This window comes from Jaculus jaculus, chromosome 9 (assembly GCF_020740685.1).
Source record: "Jaculus jaculus isolate mJacJac1 chromosome 9, mJacJac1.mat.Y.cur, whole genome shotgun sequence".
NCBI lineage: Eukaryota > Metazoa > Chordata > Mammalia > Rodentia > Dipodidae > Jaculus > Jaculus jaculus.
In genome coordinates, this window is record NC_059110.1 from 86615765 (window position 1) to 86640423 (window position 24659).

A 24659-nucleotide genomic window follows, 5' to 3' on the forward strand; every position below is an offset into this window, starting at 1 on the left:
TTCTGTTCTACCCCTACAGATGTTGTGCTAGACAGAATTTTTTTTTTGTCACTATAAACAAATGAAGAAAAGCAGGATTGGAGCCCAGTATATATGGGCAGCAGTGGTCTTTTCTAACTCTTCTGCTGAGTCCCAATTAGGGGTAAAGGAGGGGAGGCTCACTCGCCCAGCACTGACTCACAAAGCTGCAAGATGAAGGTAGTGGGGCTGGGTAAGGACAAGAGCCAGGGAACTGGCTGGCCTCCAGCCAGGCTAAGAGCAGTGTGGGAAACAACCCCTTTCCCATGACCTGTGTGTTGAGAAGGTGAGCAGTTGAGAGTGGGACCCATCCTGGAGCAGACACTGACTTGCTCAGAGGTTGTCAGACACCACAGGCCAGCTGGGAAAAGGGAGAGGGGCATGCAGGGGCTCAGTTTTACTTCCTACTTTGCACACTGCATAAAGATGAACCAGCACAGTAGATGGGACAGCTGGGTATGTAGTAAAACTAGCTAACAGGGATGAGGAGCCACATCCTTGCTGAGAATTTGACACCATGCCTGTTCTGTCCTCTTGGCAGTTTGAAGAAGCAGATGTCATCTCTCTTTTGCAGATAAGGCATCAGAAGGTGGCACAGGATCACAAAGCTAAGAAGAAACGGGCAGGGAGCCAGGCATGGTGGTGCGTGCCTTTAATCCCAGAACTTGGGAAGCAGAGGTAGGATCACTGTGATTCTGAGGTTATCCTGAGACTATATAGTAAATTCCAGGTCAGCCTGGACCAGAGTGAGAACCCTACCTCAAAAAACAAAAAGGGCAGGGAGGCAACTCCAGGCAGTCTGAATCCTGGCCTGATTGATTAGGAGAGGGAGTTGGGGAATCCTTGGAGCTCTGACCTCTCTGCTCTGAAGCCATCCTTTGTAGGTTGGAAAGCCTTAGCAAATGCTCTGTAGAAACACTGTTTATTCAAATGACAGGCAGGAAGCAGTGGCAGCAGGAGGGTGAGGATAGCCAGGCAGGGGCTGGCAGGTCAACACTGCTCCCTTATGTTTCCCACAATCCTACTTTGACAGCAACCAAGATGTTGGTATCAGGACCAGAGAACTACTTTCCCTCTTCTCCCTCCTGCCCCAACCTGAATAAATAGCATCCCTTCTCCACACAGCTGGGGAGAAGCACAAGCTGAGCGTCATGCCCCAATGCAGTCCAAGTCAGTGAGGGCAGAAGCTCAAAATGGCTTATAGGGAGAATGCAAACTGCTCCCCTCCTCTTCCCTGCCACATTCTCTCCAGATGGTCAGTGCAGGTCTGGAGTGGGAGAACTGCTGCTTGGCATACCCTGAGCTCAAGCTCACAAGGCCATCCAGCCTATTATCCATTTGGGCTGAACACTAAAGAGAATGTCATTTCACGCCACTTTATGGACAGAAAGGTGGGGCAGGAAGTGAGGCAGTGCTTCAGGCCTCCTGTAGAGTCTCAGAGGTAACCAAAGTCCGAAGAGCAGGCCCCCTACCGATCCATCTCGTCCAGGAGCGGGGTCGCATCGCCAGCAATGGACATGGGGGTGCTTTCGATCATGGGACTGGGAGAGGGTCGAGGTGTCAACCGCTGCTTCTGTTTCCTTCGTTCTGCTTCCTTCTCCTGCAGCCACTGCTCTGCCATCTTCCCCCAGTCGATGGCTGCATGGCTGTTGGACCTTGGGAAGGGGGGTGGGGGGAGAGAGGAAAGAAGGATCTTTGAGATCTGAACTCTTCTGGGACTTCCCATCAGTCACCTGTGAGAGAACCACCCTTGCAGAAAAGAATCTCACACATGGGTAGTCCCTTTACTGCCATCCTGTTCTTTTGCTTTTTCCCCAAGAACCAGTTCCTTTAAGGATGTCTCATGGGTTTTGGCTCTCAGGGGACATATGAATGGCACATACTTGTGCTAATACCCTGGGCCATGTGATACCACTTGTACTTAATAGTAGCCTGCCAATGCTACGACTGATATATACTTACTTTGGCTGCTGCTGCCGTTGTCGGGAGCTGGAAGAGGGCTGAGGCTGGGCTTGGGCAGACTGCGGGGTAGTGCTGGCCTGGAGCTGGTGGTACTGAGGGGTGGTGATGGGCTGGCTTGGGGTTGTGTAGGAGTAGCTGGGGGTCATTAGTGGTGTGGCCACTGGCTGCTGTGCTGGCGTTGGGAATACCTGAAGAGTGGACAGAGAAAAACGGGTGGGTTCTGGGCTTGTGAATTTCTGGTAAGGTGCAAGAGTAGAAGCCAGTGGGATGGCACCAGCACAAAGTGAAACCTGAGGGTTAGTGAGCTGGTTCCAAAGACCCCACAGGGCTGTGTGCAAAGCCCTTTCTTTCTTCCCTTGTGTGTCAAATGGGCTGAGGAGAAGGAACTTCTGGTGGAGATGGTCCTTAAGGATGGTGCAACCCCACCTGTGCATATGAAGCCCTTTGTGGTAGGCATGGCACAGAAACATCTAATGTTCCTGGGTCTGTGGGTTAAGCCCTCTCCCCCCAGTGTGGGCAGCTTCCTCCCCAAGCCACATACATGGTAGGCACTGCTGCCTCCTCCACTGCCACCATAGCCATACTGGCTGGAGGCCCACTGGGCTGGGGTGGCATTGGGGTTCTGTCCTTGGCCTGTCACAGCAGCAATGGCACTGAACATCTGCGAAGTCATGTTCTGAGGTAAGGCGTTCACAGCCCGTGTCAGATCTGTAAGCACACAAAGGCCAGATGGAATAGGTATGTAAGAGGTGAGAATCCCCCTAGTTCCCAGCTGCCCTGAAGTCCCAAAGCCAAACATCCCACCTGCAAGGTTTATGTTGGCTGGGGTAGCATTGATAGAGGCAGGAGTCCGAGTCCTGCTGCTGCTACTGGGTGTGATGCCTTTAAGAAACAAAATGACAAGGTAGTTACTACATGTAGAATCTATTTCTGGCAACCCAATCCAGGAGTTAAAAGAACTGAAGTGGGTAGTGGGGAAGCTCCATAGGTCAGCTGCAGTGGCAGCATGCCTCACCTCTCCCTGTGATAAGCAGTGATCACTGAGTCAGGCAAAGTAAAACTCACCAGGTACAGGGTCTTGGTAGTGATCCTTAAACCATCTGAAGAGTCCATTCACAGTTGGGAAGACCTGGCCCCGGTACCGGAATCCTTCAGGAGTCACTGTTACATATTCTATCCTGGGATTTAGGAGGAAACATGCACTAGAATAATTATCACTTGGAACCAGCTGTGAGAAAGCGAACAGAAAAGATGTCTACCACGTGTAGTAGCAACAATGTGTGCTGGGGGAAAGATGACATGGCCTGTCCTTGTGAAAGGATGCACATGGCAGAGCACAGTCAAGGCCAAGGAGCTAACAACCCTGTGTGCTGTATACATACTGCCAGAGGAAGGCTTCCTGGAGGCTGTGCCATACATGCTCCTCTTTCATTGAGGGTTGCACGTTGCAGGTGAGACCAAGTCATGGATGTCAGGGTTATAATGGGACTCTCAGGACAGCAGCAGGGGCTTTCTACCATACCCTGGAAGGTGCTTACTATTCTGCCCTCATTCTACACTTCAGAGATCAACAGAGAGCTTAAGATGGGCAATAGCTTTAAATTTGATTCTAGTTTTAGCTTGAGCTCTGCCCCTTACCACCTATGTGACTATGCACCAAGTAACTACAATAAGTCTCAACTTCATTTGTAAAATGAGTACAATTGCCTTTAAGCCTAAAGAGTGGGCATGAAGATTGAGTGTGGAAGTACACAGAGCAGTTACTACAATACCTAACATAATGCTGTGTTTAATCCTGGACAGCCAACAGCCAAGACAATGTTCAGCAGCTGAAACCTGCTTCCCAGATCTCCAAACAAGGGCAAAGTGCAAGAGTCTGCACTCCCTTCCATGGGAAGCAATCACCTTGAAGCTATTCTTGGTTATGGGCCTCCACCTTGTTCAACTGGTCCTCCTGGGACATTTCCAGACTGGCCACCATCCACTGGGAGGGTATTGCTGAGTCAGAAAAGGCTCTCAGAAAGGAGCTTAATATTCCAGGTGTGCTCAACATTGCACAGGGCCCCCTGAACCTCACTAAACAGTCTAAGCTATGCATCACATGTAATCAGTACTGGGAAAACAGCAGAAATGGATCTGCCTTGGCAAAGGGAGTATGGGTGATGCCTCAGCAAAGAAAGTTGGTGGTGCATCATTACATGTGTGCAAGAGACACAAGAAAGCAGATATACGGGAGCTAGATATTCCTTTAGCCTCAGTGTAAGCTGTAGGGATACAGGTAAAGGAATGCCTTGGGAAGGACAGCCTGCAAGTCACAGAGCAGAAGCCTGCCACACACACTCACTCACTCACTCTGTGGGTGAGTGAGTTGGCACACTGTGGTATCTATGAGCCATGTGCTCAAAGCCCTGGGGAGGATGAAGCAGGAAGTCCTCCCCCCCCCAAAAAAAATCACCAGTGTGGCACCCTAGTCTTGTCAATCAGTGCACTGTGTAATGATCCCTATTATCTTGGGAGAGAGGAAGGTGAAGGGAGCTCTTTTTCCAATGCTATTAAGTGTGCCCTTTTTTTAAGGTGAATATTTGCCACTAAATCATCCTTTCCCCCAATTTTCACTGCTTGGAACAGGTAAAAGGGGCAAGGCAGGCAGAACCAGAGCAGTGTAACTCCCTCCTAGCCTGTATGTGGATCCCAAAGGCAGCACCTTCTCAGCACCAGTGCTCACCTGGGTTTACCCCGGGGCTGGTATCCCAAGAGGAACTTGCCGGGCAGTTCCTTGCAGGCACAGATGAAATAAGGGATGAAGGTGGGCTTCTCCTTCTTAGTTTTGATGAGCAGCTCCTCTAATTTCTGGGGGTAGAATGAGGCAGAGGTTGGGACAGCAACATGTTTGGTACACAATGACTGGTGTATATACACATATACTTTCTTTACCTGACAGCTCCCTACACTGAAAAGAAAATGAAAGTATATACCCTTAAAAGCCTGGGGGGGGCGGTATCATCCCTCAGAGAGTCCTGGGCTCACCTTGCGGTCTCCTCCACTGCAGTCCTGGTAATATTTGTGGTTCAGAAGGTCTCGGGCAAAGGATGCCATGGGCTGGACATACCGGGCAACAATTTCATCCAAGTCTTCAAACTCCTGTGGGAAAAACACAAATGCTTCACATGTCACATTCAGAGATAGGACTCTTGGGCCTTCACCAAATCCACCCTGAAAGAAACCATGGCAGAGGATGGACTTCCTGATCCCCCAGACATAGTGGCTTACAAAACATAAAGCCCTCTTAAGTTTTAGTTGTGATTGTCTCCTGATATTTAAGAATATGGACCTTTATAAGATTTCTCTTTGCTGAACACACATAAGAGACCTGCTAAGATACATGCATACATATTGAATGTGTTTTTTCTTTTTCCTCACTGGCTCTCACTAGGTAGTCAACTTTAAAGTTTGGAGTCTAGAAAAGGGAAGAAACAAATTAAAACAACTTTATCTACAAACCACCGCCACCTGTTTTGCTGCTTAGCACAACTAAATATGTATGATGCATCTAAGTTACTAATGTCAGGTGAAAGCTACCAGGAAGAACTTGTTTCTGGAAGCAGAAATGGGACTGACATGTGGTCAGATATGACTCTCACCTCAGTGTTAATCCACAGAGTGGCTCCCAGGCTGAAGGCATTTTCTTTGCCCTCTTCCCGCACGTCCACATGCTGGTAGATGCCATCACTGACTTTCCAGGTCACTGTCAGGTGGTTTTCACCCTTGCTGCTTGGTCGGATGATAACATCCCCCTGGTCCATGGTTTCCATCATCTTTTCTGCTTGCTTGAAATTGATGTTATGGAAGGATGGGTGTGCAATCACTCGCTTGATGTATGCTGAAAAGTACAAGGACATACCCGGTGTGGATTATGAGGTAACACCAACAGGAGAGATGAGGGCTAGTGTCTGACCCATTAGGAGATACTGAGACTCACATCCTCGGTTTCAGTGATATTTGAAACAATGAGGCTTAGCAAATAAAATATAACCCAAGAGACCCCGAGTTCTAGACTGTGGCTCTCAGCACCTTGAAGCTGAGTATCCTCTCCCTATGGGAGACTGTGAGAACTAATATTCAAGTACACAGGACTGGTGGTGGGCACACTCACTGGTCCTCTGCTGCTTTCGCTTCATATCCTCTTCCTGCTTGTGGTCTGCTGCTTCAGCATCAAAATCATAGTAGGTATCCTTGGGCAGTTTCCACTCATTGTTCCTGTCCATGAGGTCGGAGGTACGGCAGGTCAGGTCTGCACTGAACTTCTCAATGTCAATCTTCATGATGCGGCAGTGAACAGTCATTCCCACCTAGATCCACAGAACATGTGAGCTGGAAGGAACAAAGATGATCTAGCCTGATACTTTACTTCAATACAAGAATAGCAAAGTCAAATCAGAAAGGTAGAAATAGCTCAAAGCCAGCTTCCAAATGGCAGAGTAGTTATTTGAGGGTGACTCTGGTGGGCAGACTATAGGCTGTGCTCTGCACTGTTGCCTCCCACTCTAAGCAGAAAGACTAGAGCCTGTGGGGATGGTCCCAGCACTGGCACTCTTCCCTCCTCCTATAAATTGCCTGGCTACTGTGATAAAGGATGGTGCAGCAAACAGCTGTCTTTGTATCTTTCCTGACTTGAGCCCTTCTGTGTAAACTAAATTTGGCCACTCTGCTTGATGTCTTTCTGCTGAAAATCTACCTGGGCTGAATCTCTCTCCCTAGCCATAAGCCCATGACTTTCCCAGGTTCATAACACAGAACACAGAATTTGGCAAACTCAGCCTCAGGTAGGTAACTGACTAGGTATCCTCAAAAGACACTTAAGATTTCTTTGGAATAAAAGGTAACATTTCCTTTCTACCTGGTTGTGGGATTAAAGACAGCATACATCAATGTTGAGTGAGACTATCTAGTAGGACTTAGTAAACAGCAGCCATGGAAAGTGATGACTAGGACAGAAAGGAAGCCTGCTTACAGATTTACTGCCAACCTTTTTTTTTTTTTTTGGTTTTTTGAGGTAGGGTCTCACTCTGGTCCAGGCTGACCTGGAATTAACTCTGTCATCTCAGGGTGGCCTTGAACTCATGGCAATCCTCCTACCTCTGCCTCCCAAGTGGCCAACCTTTTTTTTGCAGTAAACCACTAGCAGTTCCTTCTGTGTGGTTGGGGGGTTTGGCTGTGGAAGGCAGAGGTGCCATGTGCACAAGGCTATGCCACAGCCTTTTCCTTCTTTTAAAGCAGTACCAACTGACATGGGAGAACTTGCAGGGAGGGCCTTTCTTGTTTGTGATGTTGGGCTTTGCTTCCTGCCTGCTACTGAAGCTGCAGTTCCCTACACAGGAAGAAGCCCTCTCCCAAGGGGCTGACAACCAGCAGGAACTGCTTTACAAAGGCAGGAGACAAAAGCAGATACTCATTCAGATGCTTCTCACCCAGCTTCTTCCAGTTAGCCATAAATCCTCCCTCGCCTCTCACCACCAGCAGTCACTAGGGACAGCCTAAGTGCTGCCAGGGACAGCACGAAGTTAGAAAGCCCAAATGGGGTAGCTGCAACTGCCCTACATCATTAGGCTAGTCATTCATCTACCTTCACTCGTTCTTCCGGCCTCTTTACCACTTTGTCACTGAGGAATTTGGTGGGGATGAAGCCGGTGACACCATTGTCTAGCCGTGTTTTGACACCGATTGCCTGGCCAGGGCATGAACCGCTGTCAAAGTGGTTCCAGACCTGAAGAAGGCATGAGAAGAGGTTGTGCATTAAGATTCTGGAGCGCATATGTGCAAGAAGAGTGGCCCGAGCTGCCGTAACTTATTTTACCACTGATGGCTGGCGATGGCCTGAAAACATATTCAGCCACAAGGGAGAATGTAAACACCCAGTATTCCTAGACTCAGCCTGTCTGTTTTCAAGGGTCTCCAGACAAACTTTCCAGCTGAACTTCCATCCCTCTAGTTCCAGTTGGGCCCCTCCTGTTCTGCCCTGTTCTAGTGATAAGGATGTCAGCCTTCTCAGGCCAGCTTGCTTTTTAGGACTATGCATCCTTTGGCTATTTTAGATTCTGAAGAAATCATACCAGCTTCTTTTACTGGGTAAAGATGAAAATCTACCTAATATTTTGCAAGAAATCAGAAAAGCTTTTAGGTAGCTTCTATGACTGCCTATTCTTTCAGGCATGGTCTCACTTTAGTCCAGGCTAACCCGGAACTCATGGTGATCCTCCTACCTCAGCCACTCCAATGCTGGGATTACAGGTATGAGCTACCATGCCTGGCTGGCTTTCATGACTTCTATTAGAAAGGCAGAAAATGTCTATAAAAATGCAGGAAAAATGTTAACAGTGTGGAGAATACAAAAATTGAAGGTAGGCTACAGATATCTTCCAATTAGCATGAATAAACACTGTGCCTACTCTGTAGGTAAGAAACATACGTAACTCATGTCCTAACTTGCTACACTAACAGGCCGAGAATGGGAAAAGAGTTAAGGGTTATGGTGACTGGCCCGTAACAAACAGGTAACTTCTCATGGCAAATGGAGGGACTGCATATTAAATATGTATATACCCAATCATTCTTCCTTCTTTCTGTATTTTCTCGAGCACGATCTAAAATACTCCCATTTCTGGACTCTCTTATAGATCACTAAGCCCTTTCAATCAAAGAAACTCACTCTCCACAATAACCTGCAGCACATACCTCGCTTAGTTCAGGGAAGTTGTCCTGCTGACAGAAGGGGCACTGCCATAGTCCTGTCTCATCATTGCGGATGGCCTGGTCATAGCTCTCACCCTGTGGGCGCCTGTGAGCAATGCCAGTAACATTACAGATGATGAGCTTTCCTGGAAGAAGATAGAAAGGTTGAGAGAATGGAGAGGTAACTCCTCACCACCATCCTGTTAGTAAGAGAACATCTGTTTTACAGCATCTCTGCTGATTTCTTTATCACCCTAGAAAAGGGAGACCTTCGCTGATTTGAATACAGGGAAAATGACGCCCATATGACACCTCTATGAAGATCCCGAAGCAAGCTGGAAGTGCAACTTTGCTGTTTAATTAATATGTTTTTTATTTATTTGAGAGAGAAAGAAGCATATACGGAGATAGAGAGAATGGGCACGCTAGGGCCTCCAGCCACTGCAAACGAACTCCAGATACATGTGCCACCTTGTGCATCTGGCTTACTTAGGTCCTGAGGAATCAAACTGGGGTCCTCAGGCTTCTCAGGCAAATGTCTTTACTGCTAAACCATTTCCCCAATCCCCTCCCCCGCCCCTTGAGATAGGGTCTCACTCTGGTCCAGGCTGACCTTATAACTATGTATTCTCAAAGTGGCCTTGAACTCACAGCAATCCCCCATCTCTGCCTCCCGAGCGCTGGGATTAAAGGTGTGCGCCAACATGCCTGGCTAACTTTGCTTTTTTTTTTTTTTGGTTTTCTGAGGTAGGCTTCAGGCTGACCTGGAATTCACTCTGTCTCAGGGTGGCCTTGAACTCACAGTGATCCTCCTACCTCTGCCTCCTGAGTACTGGGATTAAAGGCATGCGCCACCACACCCAGCTTGCTATTTTTTTATTTAGTTTTTTAATTTCAGGGAGAGTCTCATTCTAGCCAGGCTGAACCTGAATTTACTCTAGCCCCAAGCTGGCCTCAAACTCAGTGATCCTCCTACCTTTGCCTCCCAAGTGCTGGAATCAACATGCCTGGCTTTTTATATTTTTCTTTGTTTCAGGGCTCTGCTCTGCTCCCTAGCAGAACTGGGATTACAGGAGTGCATGGCTATGCCCAGTTGTTTTTCGTTTTTGGTTTTTCAAGGTAGGGTCTTATGCTATAGCCCAGGCTGACCTGGAACTTGCTACGTAGTCTCAGAGTGGCCTCAAACTCATGTCAATCCTCCTACCTCTGCCTCCCAAGTGCTGGGATTAAAGGTGTAGCACGATACTCAGCTTTGCCCAGCAGTTTTAAGTGGGGTCAGGTCCCCTCAGATACTCATGCTTGTACAGGAAGTAAACTTAACCATTTCTCCAGTGGTTAATTTTTATTTTTGGCAGAGCCAGGATTGAACCTAAGGTCCTGCTATGCTAGGTAACAGTTTACCAGTGAGCTCTACCTCCAGCCCTCTTTTCACTTTTCATTTTCACAATTTGCCTAGGCTGGCTATGTGCTCATTCACTCTGAGGCCAGGGCTGGAATTTGCAATTTGTCTCAGCTTCTATGCTAGTAGGCCTGGCTGGAAATATAATTTGATTTTGAACTTTATTTTGACTTCCAGCTTAGACCCTAGTTTCTAGGCTTCCTCACCTATGTTGCAATCTGTCTCATTCTTTTGGGATCACTGTTTGGTTTGAGTGTACACAGTAAATACCCTCTGCCCCCAACATATCATCCTCCAACTTTAAATGAGGTTTTAGAACTTACCAATGTAGAAGGTCTCTGGTGTTTCTTTGGTTAACATATTGAAGATCTCCTCTGTGTTAGGGGAACGGTAGGCTGTCCGGAGGTCCTTATACCGGCAACTCAGCTCTGCTCGGATGTCATACAGTGTGATGTGTTTGTCACCATAGCCCTACAAAAGCAGTCTATCAGGACAAGCTTTGCAATCCCCACACTGAGCCATGAGGTGTTCAATCATTCTTTCTTCCCTTCTTCTTCCACCTCTGAGTTCTGTGTTGCCCAAACTGTCCTTGAAATGGTAATGTTCCTGTATTAGCCTCCTGAAAAGCTTGGATTACAGGCACAGCTACTGAGCCTGCCTTTACTACAGGGAAGTATATAATTTAGCCACGACACACTATTCTGTAATGAAAATGCTTCAGGAAACTCCACGTGTAAAACAAACCAATGCAAAGTTGAAAAGAAGGAGTGAGGAGCTTGAAGGAAACTCCAGTACTGACATTGTCCCACTTTCCTCCTGCCCCTTACCATAAGGTCACGATATCTGATACTTACCTGGTTCCTTAATAAGTAGCTAAAAAATTCCTTGAGAAATCTAGTGTAGCTTGGCAGGAAGAAGGGTGGATCAAAGCTCACAAACCAAGAGTGAGAGTTTCTTTGGACACCTGTTGCCCATGTTTCCTCCCATACATGCTTCTTGGACTGAGTTCTCTTTTGCTAGACCTTGTAGTGACTCACCTGCCTCTCCAGTTCTTCTGCAAAGGCATCAAGGTCTAGGTCTTTGAGTCGCTCTGGGTTTTCCAAGATTTCTTCAAGTGCTCCTGCAGGATTGGCATCCTCAGCAGACTCATCATATTCCAGGGCATCCACTGCCATCTTCCTGGCCCACTCATAGGTTTCAGGGTGGACGCGGGAACCATCAAGGACTTCAATGTATGAGTCAGTGCTGCAGGAAAGGCAAGAAGGAGCAGGATATAGAACAAGAAACACTTAGTCAAAACCCAAATGTCTACCAATGCGAAACTGGTTAAATAAATCAGGGTACCTCCATATGATGAAATATCATACAGCCATAAAAAAGAATGAGGTAGATCTATGTGTGCTGACATGGGAAGATGGCTATGATATATTGATATGTGAAAATGCACTGCAAAACACTATGAATCATATGATCTCATTTTGTAGTAAATGGGTAGTTAGTAAATGTACGCCAAAAATAAAATTTAGAAAAATCGTAGTATAAAAATTATTATGGTAGTTATCTCTGGGGGGTGGGATTATGGGGGACTTCCACTTTCTGCATAATATTTCTTATGTTGAATTTAGTGAGCTTATATGAATCTTAAGATAAAACAAGGGGGGGGATAAGACCTCTGAGATTTGCTGACAGTTGTTTTCCCCCATAAAGCCTTCCCAGGCTAATCTTGCCCGTAAACTCACATGGACCTATGTTATTCGAGGAGTGTTACAGCAAAGCTGAGTGGAAAATGAAGTTTTAGAACTTGAAGCCTATTTCCCCACTGACTTCCATTACTGAATGAGGAGCTATGTGCCCGTGGAAAAGATCCTCCAAAGATTGAGTTGGTAACTTCTGGAGAGGAAGAGGTCAATAGTGAAGTCCAAAGTCCAAGTGAATAGAACTTTCTCTCAATAACATTATCTCAAAACAGAACAAACCTTTTTCCCACTCTGAACCTCTTCATACTCACTTTTTCCACATCCCCTGCTATTCCCACCCTTATCTGGCTGCAACAAACCATTGTAACCAAACACGTTTGTGTTCACTGAACAAGTTCTTGTGTTTTGTGCTTTATTTATAAACTAATTTTTTTTTTCCCCCGAGGTAGGGTCTCAGGCTGACCTGGAATTCACTGTGTAGTCTCAGGATGGCCTTGAACTTAGGTGGTCCTTCTACCTCTGCCTCCCAAGCGCTGGGATTAAAGGCATGCGCCACCACGCCTGGCTCCAAGTTGTTTTTTTTTGGGATGTCTCTCACATGAAAAAAGCCTCATATAAAATTGAACCGATCTTTTCCATAGGCCAAGGGCACTTGAATGAATAAAGGTTCCTTACCTTTTCTTTAAAACATTTCCTAACTTAAACGGCTTGGACCCTTGGATAGCCCTTATCCCCTGAAGCCCCAGGTAGATGCCTAAGGGAATTATTCCTGGCCCATCAGGGAATCACCTGTCCCCCAGGGAGGCTGTATCAATCTTGAGGAAGCCAGCGCAATTCATGAAGACTTTGGGGCCCATGTGGCACATGGTGACCAGCTGGGTACGGCTCTCGAGTCGAGTGTTGTTCTGCTTCAGGATCTAGGGGGAAGGGCTGCAAGTCAGCAGAGCAGTAAGCAAGCCCCATCTCCCTCACCTGTAACCTGGTCTATGTCAAATACTATGACTTCATGACAGGAACTCTGACCAGACTTAACATCTGAGAAGCCACCACATTATCTACCACTAAATAATGCATTTAATGAACTACATCTTACCCATCAAAGACTATACACAGCCAGATGTGTTGGCACACACCTATAATGCCAGCACTTGGGAGACTGAGGCAGAAGGATCAGGAACTCAATGTCATCCTTGCTTACACAGTAAGCTTTAGGCCAGCCTGGACTGCATGAGAATGTGCCTCAAAAAACAAAAAGAGGGCTGGGAGATAGTTCCATGGTTTAAGGTGCTTATTTGCAATGTCTGCCAGCCCAGGTTTGAATCCTCAGTTACAAAAACTTGTGCATGTGTTTGGTGTTTATTTGTTGTGGGAAGAGGCCCTGGCATGCTCAAATCCTGACCCCATATTTATCCTCTCTTATTCAAATAAAAAAAAAACCCAGCTGGGCCAGGGATGGTGGCACATGCCTTTAATCCCAGCACTTGGGAGGCAGAGGTAGAAGGATTACCATGAGTTTGAGGCCACCCTGAGACTATGTAGTGAATTCCAGGTCAGCCTGGGCTAGAGTGAGACACTGCCTTGAAAAACAACAACAACAAAAACCCAAAAACCCAAAAACCAAACTGGGTGGAGTGGCTATAATCCAGGACTCAGGAGTCTGAGGTAGTTGGATGAGATTAGAGGTAGCCTAGGGCTACAAGTGAGTTCTATGTAAGTCTGGGAATGAGTGAAATCTAGTCTCAAGCCACCACTCCTTAGATAAAACACACACACATACACACATACTCACACACTAATATGATACAACATACACTATAGTCATCAACCTGTCTAACAAAAAACAGTATTATAAGAATTTTGGAAGCTCCCCACTCTGAAATCCCTTTCCTTCCCACTAGAAAAATCTCCACTGCCCTGCTGTCTCACCTGGGTCTGAAATCAGACTGACTCACAACAGGTGGAGGGACTCCTGACAAGTTGCTGTACCTCTCTGATCATGTCTAATCACAATGACATGAAGTTTATCTTTACACTCAATGAGATGGTTACTTTCTGTTGTTGGTTTGTTTTTAGGGACTCACTCTAGCTCCTACTTCTGCCTCCAGAGTGCTTAAAGGCATGTACCACCACATCCTACTAGAAATAGTTACTTTTCCATATTCAACAAAATCATACCTTTAGTAGGTGGGTCCCTTTTCGAGGTCCCAGGCCGCAGACATACTGGATCAAGGCCTGGCTGTAAGGATGGGCAATGGCACGGTTGACATCAACCCCAACCTCATTGACCCGGTTGATAAATTCACAGTACAAGGCGTTGAGAAGCTCCTCTTTCACAACGTGCTCCTATCAACACAGTGAGTAAGGATAAGGTTACTCTGCCTTCCCAACCACCTGGATAGCCAATCAAGTCCTACTCACCTGTAAGGGGTGAAACTTGAGACACAGGATGTCTTCATCAGAGCTGCACACTTGAGCAAATTCTATCAGAGGGTCTTGGATGCGCCGAGCCAGGGAGACGGCCTGTCTCAGTACTGGTGGGTAATCACGGAACTCTGCCTAGAGCCAGATGAGGGTTACAGAGTCTTAAAGTTCTCTAGACCCAACATCAAGTGGAACTCCAAACCATTCTGGCTTGAAGCCACTTTTTCTTTTCCTCTGGGATCCTTTTTCCTAGATCCTAATCTCTAGGGCTCCCAATCTGAATTCTGTCAACATGGAAAACATTTGCATGAATGAGCCAACAGGTATGGTCCAAAGCCTAATAATTTGTTTCCCAATTAAATCTTTCTGGGATTTATAGCACTCACTAGAGTAGGGCTTGAGGAAGAGGGTACATTATTACCTCTGATTTCTTGCTGTTCATATAGAGAATGGCTAACTCATTGTCAACCAGCTCTACCCCAATAGAAGACAGCTGCTGGCCCTGGTCCAGCTCATGTACAATGCGTTTCACATCTTCAATCAACATCTGGGCATCCCTAGAAGGGTGAGGGGTGTTGGTCAATGGACATATTTCCTTAGGAATGGACAATCTCATAACAAGGGTGGGATGGAGAGGAAAGTGTTAAAAGGCAAAGTAGAACATCACCAGGGAGGCCCCTGGAGACATTAACACCATACCCAGACACATGCCCTTTGTTATGGGCATGTACTAGATTAATGATAAGGGATAAGTGGCTTTTGGGTCAGCCTTAAACCCAGCCTACCTGTTCTCTCCTGCAACTGTCACCACATGAGGTTTCTTATTCAGAAGAAATTTCTTTAGGGTTTCAATGTCTTGAGCCTGGATTAAAAGAAAAGTGGAGCTGAATAGTTCTGAGCATGGAGAGATTTCAAGCAGTTCCCTCCCTTAGGAGCTTGAGATTCAGTAAGACTGGAAGCATAACAAAAGCTGGAAGAGAAGCCGAGTGTGGTGGCACCTGCCTTTAGTCCCAGCATTTGGGAGGATCGCTGCATTGAGTTTGAGTCCACCCTGAGACTACGTAGAACATTCCAACTCGGCCTGAGCTAGAGACTCTACTTCAAAAAAAAACAAAAGAAAACAACAACAACAACAACAAAAAAAAAAAATGGAAGGGTTTCAGAGGATTTCTGGTCTACAATGCCACCAAGGATCCACTCTACTTATCTCCTAACAGATGTCAAGTCTGCTTCTGATCAATCATTCCACTATTTAGAACTAACTCTGTTAATGCTAGTAGCCACTGGCCATATCTGAAGGATGGATGGTAGGAAATTGCACTTCTGTTGTTGACAAAGTCTGTCTCCCTCTGATACACTGCTGGTCCTATGTCTTATTTTCTGTGCCTATACCCAACCCGGCCCCAACAAAAGAGAACAGGCTCTAATGTTCTTGGACCTCCAGCTGTAGTGACACTGTACTTAGTTTTTCTAGAAATGTCCATATCCTTCTTGGGCTGCTTTCCATTTTTCAGTGCCTGGGTTGGTGCTATAGCTCAGTGATATAGAGTTGTTTGTCCACTATCCTCAAGGCCCTGGATTTTGTTATATTTACTTAATTCATTTAGAAACAGGATCTCATGTAGCCTGGGCTGTTTCAGACCTTGCTATGTAGTTCAAGATGACCATGAGGAAGAGGAAGGAAGGGAGGAGGGTACTTAATAGGTTGATAATGTATATATGTAAGTACAATGATTGTGATGGGGAGGTAATATGATGGAGAATGGAATTTCAAAGGGGAATGTGGGGGAGGGAGGGAGGGAATTACCATGGGATTTTTTTTTTATAATCATGGAAAATGCTAATAAAAAAAATAATAAATAAAAATTAAAATTAAAAAAAAAAAAGATGACCATGAATTTTTGGTCGTACAGTCGTCCTGAATGGTGGGATTACAGGCATGCATTACCACATCTGGTTTTTATCTGATTAATGGCATGGACCATCATGCCCAGCTCACTTTTTTTTTTTTCTTTTTAAATGAGGTAGAAAGCCGGATGTGGTGGCACATGCCTTTAATCCCAGCACTCGGGAGGCAGAGGTAGGAGGATCGCCGTGAGTTCGAGGCCAACCTGAGACTACAGAGTGAATTCCAGGTCAGCCTGGGCCAGAGTGAGACCATACCTTGAAAAACCAAAAAATAAAATAAAAAAATAAATAAAAGGTAGAGTCTTGCTCTAGGCCAGGCTGACCTGAAATTCATTATGTAGTCTCAGGGTGGCTTAAACTCTTGGTGATCCTCCTACTTCTGCTTCCCAAGTGCTGGGGTTAAGAGGGTTAACCACCATGTCAGAATTGCCTCTTTTTTTTTTTTAAATTTTTTTTTATTTATTTGAGAGTGACAGAGAGAAACAGAGGCAGATAAGAGAGAATGGGCGTGCCAGGGCTTCTAGCCACTGTGAATGAGCTCCAGACACGTGCGTCCCCTTGTGCATCTGGCTAATGTGGGACCTGGGGAACCAAGCCTTGAACCGGGGTCCTTAGGCTTCACAGGCAAGCGCTTAACTGCTAAGCCATCTCTCCAGCCCGTTTATAACATTTTAAAAATTGTGAAACTATTGTTGTTCTTTTTTTTTTTTTTTTTTTTTGAGGTAGGGTCTTACTCTGGCCCAGGCTGACCTGGAATTAACTATGTAGTCTCAGGGTGGCCTCGAACTCATGGCGATCCTCCTACCTCTGCCTCCCAAGTGCTGGGATTAAAGGCGTGCACCACCACACCCGGCTATTGTTGTTCTTTTACAATGTGATCTGACAATATTTTAAGCCTTTTAAGATACACTTAGTGAATGAATTCAAATTCCTCTTTCCTTAGAAAAAAAGTGTGTTAAAAGGCAGAAGCAGAGAAAAGGCTGGCTTAATACCCGAGTGGCTTTCAGTTCCTGGAACAGCCTGACCCATATGCTGGTAAGAACAGAGGCAGCCTAGGCAGGTCCAGAAGCACACTAGGCTTAGAAGCTGGCTGCAAATCAGAAGCAAACTGTGCCAATTAACTCGAATGCCATCTACTGCCTACTGAAGTGAGATTGATGGCATGGGGAGATGTCAGAGATGTTGTTTGAATGTAACCCTTATTCCACTGAACTACTTGTTTTTTTTTGTTTTGATTTTTCGAGGTAGGGTCTCAGTCTGGCTCAGCTGTCCTGGAATTCACTATGTAATCTTAGGGTGGCCTCCAACTCTCGACAATCCTCCTACCTCTGCCTCCTGAGTGCTAGGATTAAAGGTGTGCGCCACCATGCCCGGCTTCCACTGAACTACTTGTTAAAACTTCTGGAGCACACTTGCCTTCTTTTCCCGTTCTTCTTCTCTCCATGCAGTTCGCCGTTTGGTAAAATGGGGCAGGCGGAGGAAATCTGTTACTTCTCCTTCTCCGTTGACCAGAGCACAAAACACAGGGTGATCCCTGCCAGCCAGAAAGAAAAAAGAACAGTGTAACCATCAGCAGTATGATGCCATGAATGAAAAGAATGAAATGAGGAACATGTTAGTGATGGGGCAGAGCAGGCAGAAATAGAAAGTTACCTGGCAGAGGAGAAAGCAATGCCAAGCACTCGGATGCCCTTCCCTTGGTTCTCATCCATAAAATCATCATCTTCTTCTACCTGCTGATCTGGTCGGTAGGGTGCCACCCTCAACCAGTTGTAGAGCTTTCGGCTACAGGCCTAAGGGAGAGAAACTATAGTCATTAAGGTCTTCAAAGGTGCAAAGCACATATTCTTGGGCTCATGGCCCTTGGCAGACTTCCAAGACAAAAAGATACATTGACTTTGGAAGCAGCATAGAAACTCAAATGAGGAATGCCTGGATAAGTGTGAGAAGGAAGGGAAGAGCCCTAGATAGCACTTAGACATGAACCCTGTGTACTGTTTCTCAGATTATGCTCTGCTTGCCTTCACTGTTTCTCCATCTGTTAAGGGACAACTACTGAGTTCCTTCGCTCTCAGCTTTAGCTTAGGCAAGTCAGTTGACTAAAGAAAAGGGCTGGAGAGATGGCTTAGTGGTTAAGGTGTTTGCCTGTGAAGCCTATGGACGCAGGTTTCATTCCCAGCATCAAAGTAAGCCAGATGTAAAGGTGGCACATGCACCTAGAGTTCATTTGCACCCATTCTCTCTCTCCCTGCAATTAAATATTTTTAAAAACATTTTATTTATTTATTTGAGAAAGAGGAAGAGGCAGAGAGAAAGAGAGAATAGGCATGCCAGGGCCTCTAGGCACTGCAAAGGAACTCCAGACACATGTGCCCATTGGGGTACCTGGCTTACATGGGTCCTGGGGAATCAAACCAGGGTCCTTAGGTTTCACAGACAAATGCCTTAACTGCTAAGCCATTTCCCCAGCCCCTTTTTAATTTTTTTTTGTTCATTTTTTAAAAATTTTTATTAACATTTTCCATGATTATAAAATATATCCCATGGATTCATTTTTATTTATTTATTTGAGAGTGAGAGAGAGAGAGAGAGAGAGGCAAGCAGACAGAGAGAATGGGCACACCAGGGATTCCAACCACTACAAACGAACTCCAGACGCAGGTGCTCACTTATGCATCTAGCTAACATGGGTCCTGGGGAATCCAGCCTCAAACTGGGGTCCTTAGGCTTCACAGGCAAGCACTTAACTGCCAAGCCATCTTTCTAGCCCTTCCCTTTTTTTGAGGTATGGTCTTACGTAGCACAGGCTGACCCAGAATTAACTCTGTAGTCTCAGGGTGGTCTTGAATTCATGGTGATCCGCCTACCTCTGCCTCCTGAGTGCTAAGATTAAAGATGTGTGCCACCATGCCCAGCTAAATAAAAATATTGTTTAAAATTTTATTTATGTGAGAGATAGGCAGAAAAAGGCAGAGGGCTGGGTGTGGTGGCGCACACCTTTAATCCCAGCACTTGGGAGGCAGAGGTAGGAGGATTGCTCTGAGTTCGAGGCTACCCTGAGACTCCATAGTGAATTCCGGGTCAGCCTGGGCTAGAGTGAGACCGTACCTCAAAAAAAAAAAAAAAAAAAGAGAGAGGCAGGGGTGGGGGCAAGATAATGGACATGCCAGGATCTTCAGCCACTGCAAACAAACTCCAGACGCACGTGCCATCTTGTGCATCTGGCTTTATGTGGGTCCTGGGGAATCAAACCTGTGTCCTTTGGCTTTGGTGGCAAGCAAGCACCTTAACTACCAAGCCATTTCTCCAGCCCAATAACAATATTTTTCTGAAAATTTTAAAGAGGGCTGGAGAGATGGCATAGCAGTTTAAGACATTTGCCAGCAAAGCCAAAGGACTCAGGTTTGATTCCCCAGTATCCACAAAAAGCAAGATGCACAAGGTGACATGTGTCTAGAGTTCATTTGCAGTGGATAGGAGGCCCTGGCATACCCATTCTCTCTCTCAAAAAATACAATATTTTTTAAAAATTGTAGCCACAGCTGGGCGTGGTGGGGCACGCCTTTAATCCCAGCACTCGGGAGGCAGAGGTAGGAGGATCGCCGTGAGTTCGAGGCCACACTGAGACTACATAGTGAATTCCAGGTCAGCCTGAGCCAGAATGATACCCTACTTCGAAAAGCCAAAAAAAAAAAAAAAAAAAAAAAAAATTGTAGCCTGGGGCTGGAGAGATGGCTTAGCAGTTAAACGCTTGCCTGTGAAGCCTGAGGACCCCGGGTCGAAGACTGATTCCCCAGGACCCACGTTAGCCAGATGCACAAAAAGGCACACATGTCCGAAGTTTGTTTGAAGTGCCTGGAGGCCCTGGCACGCCCATTCCTCCCCCCCCCCCCCCAGGCCTCTTTGTCTGTTGCTCTCAAATTAATAAATAAAAGTAAAACAAAAAATTTAAAAGAAAATTGTAGCTTCGTGTCGTAGCACAAACCTTTAATCCCAGCACTTGGGATGCAGAGATAGGAGGATCGCTGTGAGTTCAAGGCTAGCCTGAGACCCTATCTCAATAAACCAAACAAAGGTGGAAAGCCAGGCATGTTATGGTATACATCACCAATCTCAGCATTCAGGAAGCTGACGGGTAAGGATCATGGTGCCATTGTGGGCTACCGAGACCTTGTTTCAAAAAACAACAACAATAAAAGAACACTGGGCTAGATAAACAGCTCAGCCACGACTTGCAAGCAACCATGTAAAGCAAGACGTATAAAATGGCACATGGATCTAGAGTTTGTTTACAGTGGAAAGAACCCTAGTGCACCCATATTCCTCTTCCCCCTCTCTCTGAAGTAAATAATAATATATTTTTTAAATATTTTATTTATTAGTTTGAGAAAGAGAGGGGGGAGAGGGAGAGAATGGGCTCACTATGGCATCCAGCCACTGCAAACGAACTCAAGATACATGCACCCCCTTGTGCATCTGGCTAACGTGGGTCCTGGGGTATCAAACCTGGGTCCTTTGGCTTTGTAGGCAAACGCTTTAACTGCTAGGCCATCCCTCCAGGCCTCTCTCTCTATATATATATGTAATATATATATTTTTTAAAGAGAATGATGGGTTCAGGCAGTGGCTCAGTTGGTAAGGAGTTTGCTCACAAACATGAGGGTGAGTTTGGATCACTGCCACCCATGTTGAATACCAGACATGATGGTGCACGCCTATAATCCCAGCACTTAGGAGTTGGAGACAGGCAGATACTCAAGACAAGCTAAGTTAGTTAGATTAACTAAATAACTAAACTCTGGATCAATGAGAGGCTCTGTCTCAATGAATATAGTGGAGAGTGTTAGAGAAGACACCTAAAATTGACCTCTAGCCTCCAAGTACATGTGCACCCACACAAATATGAACATTCATACTCACATGCATTCATATCACACACATGTACAAGTAAGAATGACTTTAGGACCTGGGGTATAGCTCAGTGGTACAATATTTGCCTATCAGGTGCAAGGCCTTGAGTTAGATATCTAGCAGAGATAGAAAGTAAGAGAGAGAGAAACTGTGTCCTCACTTTGATGACATATTCCTTGGCCTCAGCCAGCAACTTATTCTTGAGTTCTTTGGCCATCTGCACATACAAGAATTGCTGTAAAGCTCGCTCAATGGCCATGGTGCGCTGCCGGTTCCACTCTTGCACCTGGTGGCTGAACTCATCTCGGTAGTAAAATTGTTTGATCTCTTCAAAATATGTCTGGTCATTGCCATACCTGAGGAAAGATATAAAGCTATGGTGCCCAGGATGGAGAAAAGGTGTCTATGAACACTGTGAGTGAACCAAGGACAATTTCTTGCTCAACTCTGAGTTGGTAGTTCATGTTCCTGAACAAGGTCTTCCATCAACCAGTCTTCCCCCAACAAAGAGCCCCCAGACCAGGGTTTAGCTTACCCTTCCACTCCCTTCATATCTATGCTGATGTCAATGGTCAGCAGCCCTTCATCTTCAGCCAGGCCAATCTTGAGGAACTGGTCATCTCTCAGTTCTTTAACAGGCTTGTTCTTTAAGTACTTAAAGGAATAAGCATAGTGGGCTTCATCCACATCCTGCATACATTGAAGGGGAATCATTAGAAGATAGGCAGGGCTTTCCCCTGAGAGAAAAGACTGCCTTTGGGCTCCAGGCAGATAGCTTAACTATGTAGATGGCACAAGACTCCATTCAGAGTACAGCCACATATTAGTCCACAGCACCTCACCCAGCTCACCTTTCTACCTTTCTTTGTAGGGGTTATGTTTAGCTTGGCTCTCTCCTGGAAGGTCTGCCTCAGCACCTGTCGGACAAGGGGCTCCCGGGCAATCTGTAATGCAACCATGTAGCGGGCACCTTCCAGCACGGCTTCTGGAGTAGGGAACTGGCTGTGGAGATCATAGTGGAGCTGCAGAATATAGTTATTGGGCTCCGGCCCACCTCTCCTTTCCTGTCTGCCACATGTTTCATGCCTACCTGCAAACATAGTCCTTGGCCAGCTCCAAGGGCTCTGCAGGGAACTGCTCTGTCTCATGCCGTTGGTAGCTGTCCCGTAGGTTCTCTCCAAATTGCTCAGGAGTGAGCCCAAACTTTTTGGCGAGGCCATCTAAAGCAAAGAGGAGAAAGGTAAGGCAAAAGCTGGGTTACCAATCCTCTTGGCTTTCACAGACTGGAGTAACTGATCTGGACACCAGACTTTGAAGAGGCCATGAATGAGCAGGGCAAGGTAGAACTGACTTTAAGCACTTGAGTGATTTTTATCTACTTCAAAAATCTGGAAAGAGGATAGCCCAACTGAGGAGAGGGTGAGTAAAGATGGTTGGGAAAGCAAGTGTTCATGAAGATCAAATAGTAGACTGTTCAGCACTGGATTGGTAACTGACTCATATTTCCTTCCCACCAGTCTTCTTTCTAGGAACCTCTCCATACTCAAATGACAAAGCTAGCTGTTACCTAGCCCTGCACTCTGGCAGATGGTGTACATGTCTCGGCGGGAGGCCTGTTTAAGCTCTGGACCCCTCTGCTCCTCATCTTCTGCCTCTTCACCTTCGCCTGGGGACAAAGCACAAGGGTAGTTAACTCTGGTATCTAATCCCTCCAAGGATGTGACATGTTGAGAAGCCCCAAAGGCTATCAAGCCTCTTGGATTTTCTTTCTCAGAACTCACCTTCTTCATCTCCCTCTTCCCTTACACGTTTCAGCTTCTTGCGGCTAGCCTTGGCAGCATTCTGCATCTTGGGGATGTCACGACCATAGTAAAGTAGGAAATGGTTGTAGACATCTTTCAACTCATCCATTGATTGTACATCTTTGAGCCTGAAAAGATGTAAGATCCTGTTATTGGGAAAGTTTTGCTACAAGGGGCCTAATTCTCAGGGAGCAAGATCCCAACTAGGATCCAATCAATAATGACACACAACAGTTCCAGACTGTAATTTAAGTGAAACAGGTTATCTTAAAGAAGGAGCATATTGCTGGGATTGGAGATGCATGCCTGTAATCCCAACACCAAGAGGTTGCAGGAGGAGGACTACTGGGAGTCTGAGCTTGGGATACATTGTAAATACCCGGTTTCAAAAACAAATATTAAAGCTAGATGCAGTAGCACACACCTGGATTCTCAGAACTTGGGAGATGGGAGTTAGGAGGAAGGGGAGTTCAAGGTCACTCACCACTGAGCACATGAGACACTGCCTCAAAACACATACACAAAGACATAGTCAAACTGAAATTGTGAGTGGTAGTTATTAGAAATGGAAGCAAGCATAACAGCCAGGTAGAGCAGCATAGAATGTCAGCACTCAGGAGACCAAGAGAAGAAGATAAGGAGTTTAAGAACAGCCTGGGCAATAAAGAACTCTACTGAACAAATAAAATAAGGGAGGAGTGCTAAAGGCACTTGCATGCAAAGCCTGATGCCTGACATCCTGGATCCAATTTCCCAGTATTCATAATGTAAAGCTGAATGCACGAAGTGGTGCATGTATCTGGAGCTCCTTTGCAGTGGCAAAAAGTCCTGGTATACCCATGCTCTCTCTCAAATAAATAAAAGTCCTTTCTCTTTTACTGTTGTTTGAGAAAGGGACTATGTAGCTCAGGTTGAACACTCTATCCTGTCTCAGGTTTCCAAGTGCTGGGATTACAAGTGTGTGCCACCAGATCTGATGTGAATATCTGATTCTTTTAACATGACCAGCAAGCTTTATTTTTAAAATTAAAAAAATTTTGGTTTCTTGAGGTAGGATTTCACTCTAGCTCAAGCTGACCTGGAATTCACTATATAGTCTCAGGGTAACCTTGAACTCATGTCAATCTTCCTACCTCTGCCTCCGGAGTGCTGGGATTAAAGGCGTGTACCACCATGCCCAACTTCTAAAAATATTTTTATTGGGCTGGAGAGATGGTGTAGTGGTTAAGGTGCTTGGCTGTGAAGCCTAAGGACCCAGGCTGGATTCTCCAGGACCCACATAAGCCAGGTGCACAAGATGGTGCATGCATCTGCAATTTGTTTTCAGTGGCTGGAGGCCTTGGTGTGCCCATTCTCTCTCTCAAATGAATAAATAAAATAATAAAATACATATATATTTGAGCTGGGTGTGATGGTGCATGCCTTTAATCCCAACATTTGGGAGATAAGAGGTAGGAGGATCACCATAAATTTGAGGCCACACTGAAACTACATAGTGAATTCTGGGTCAGCCTGGGCTAGAGGAAAACCCTACCCCCCCCCCAAAAAAAACAGGGATGGAAAAATGGCTTAGTTTTTAAGGTGCTTACCTGCAAAGCCAAAGGACCCAGGTTTGATTTCAGCCAGATGCACAAGGGGGCACATGTATCTAGAGTTCTTGTGCAGTGGCTAGAGGCCCTGGCACACCCATTTTCTCTCTTTCCCTACCTGTTTCTCTCTCTCAAATAAAGAAAAACAAACAAGTAAGAAACAACAAAATCAGCTCAGTGTGGTGGTGCATGCCTTTAATTCCAACACTTGGGAGGCAGACAT

The 24659-nt window shown here is 45.9% G+C and overlaps 1 protein-coding gene across 2 annotated transcripts in view; it reads right to left on the minus strand.

Annotated features, from left to right (window-relative positions):
- Positions 1-924: 924 nt before the first annotated feature.
- Positions 925-24659, minus strand: part of Supt6h (SPT6 homolog, histone chaperone and transcription elongation factor) — a 39600-nt gene continuing 15865 nt past the window's right edge. For both annotated transcript variants that reach the window (XM_004664615.2, XM_045157980.1), the window contains exons 12-37: positions 22827-22975; positions 22613-22711; positions 22136-22265; positions 21897-22047; positions 21581-21735; positions 21206-21401; positions 17788-17927; positions 17551-17668; positions 15012-15088; positions 14648-14783; positions 14224-14361; positions 13981-14148; positions 12595-12722; positions 11146-11353; positions 10432-10579; positions 8713-8855; positions 7604-7744; positions 6134-6329; positions 5622-5860; positions 5008-5121; positions 4706-4830; positions 3046-3158; positions 2785-2862; positions 2522-2688; positions 1981-2168; positions 925-1673 (exon numbers count right to left, since the gene is read on the minus strand). In XM_004664615.2, the coding sequence (XP_004664672.1) occupies positions 1487-1673; positions 1981-2168; positions 2522-2688; positions 2785-2862; positions 3046-3158; positions 4706-4830; positions 5008-5121; positions 5622-5860; positions 6134-6329; positions 7604-7744; positions 8713-8855; positions 10432-10579; positions 11146-11353; positions 12595-12722; positions 13981-14148; positions 14224-14361; positions 14648-14783; positions 15012-15088; positions 17551-17668; positions 17788-17927; positions 21206-21401; positions 21581-21735; positions 21897-22047; positions 22136-22265; positions 22613-22711; positions 22827-22975 (3832 nt within the window). In that variant the 3' untranslated portion in view covers positions 925-1486. The remainder of the gene's footprint in view (positions 1674-1980; positions 2169-2521; positions 2689-2784; positions 2863-3045; positions 3159-4705; positions 4831-5007; positions 5122-5621; positions 5861-6133; positions 6330-7603; positions 7745-8712; positions 8856-10431; positions 10580-11145; positions 11354-12594; positions 12723-13980; positions 14149-14223; positions 14362-14647; positions 14784-15011; positions 15089-17550; positions 17669-17787; positions 17928-21205; positions 21402-21580; positions 21736-21896; positions 22048-22135; positions 22266-22612; positions 22712-22826; positions 22976-24659) is intronic.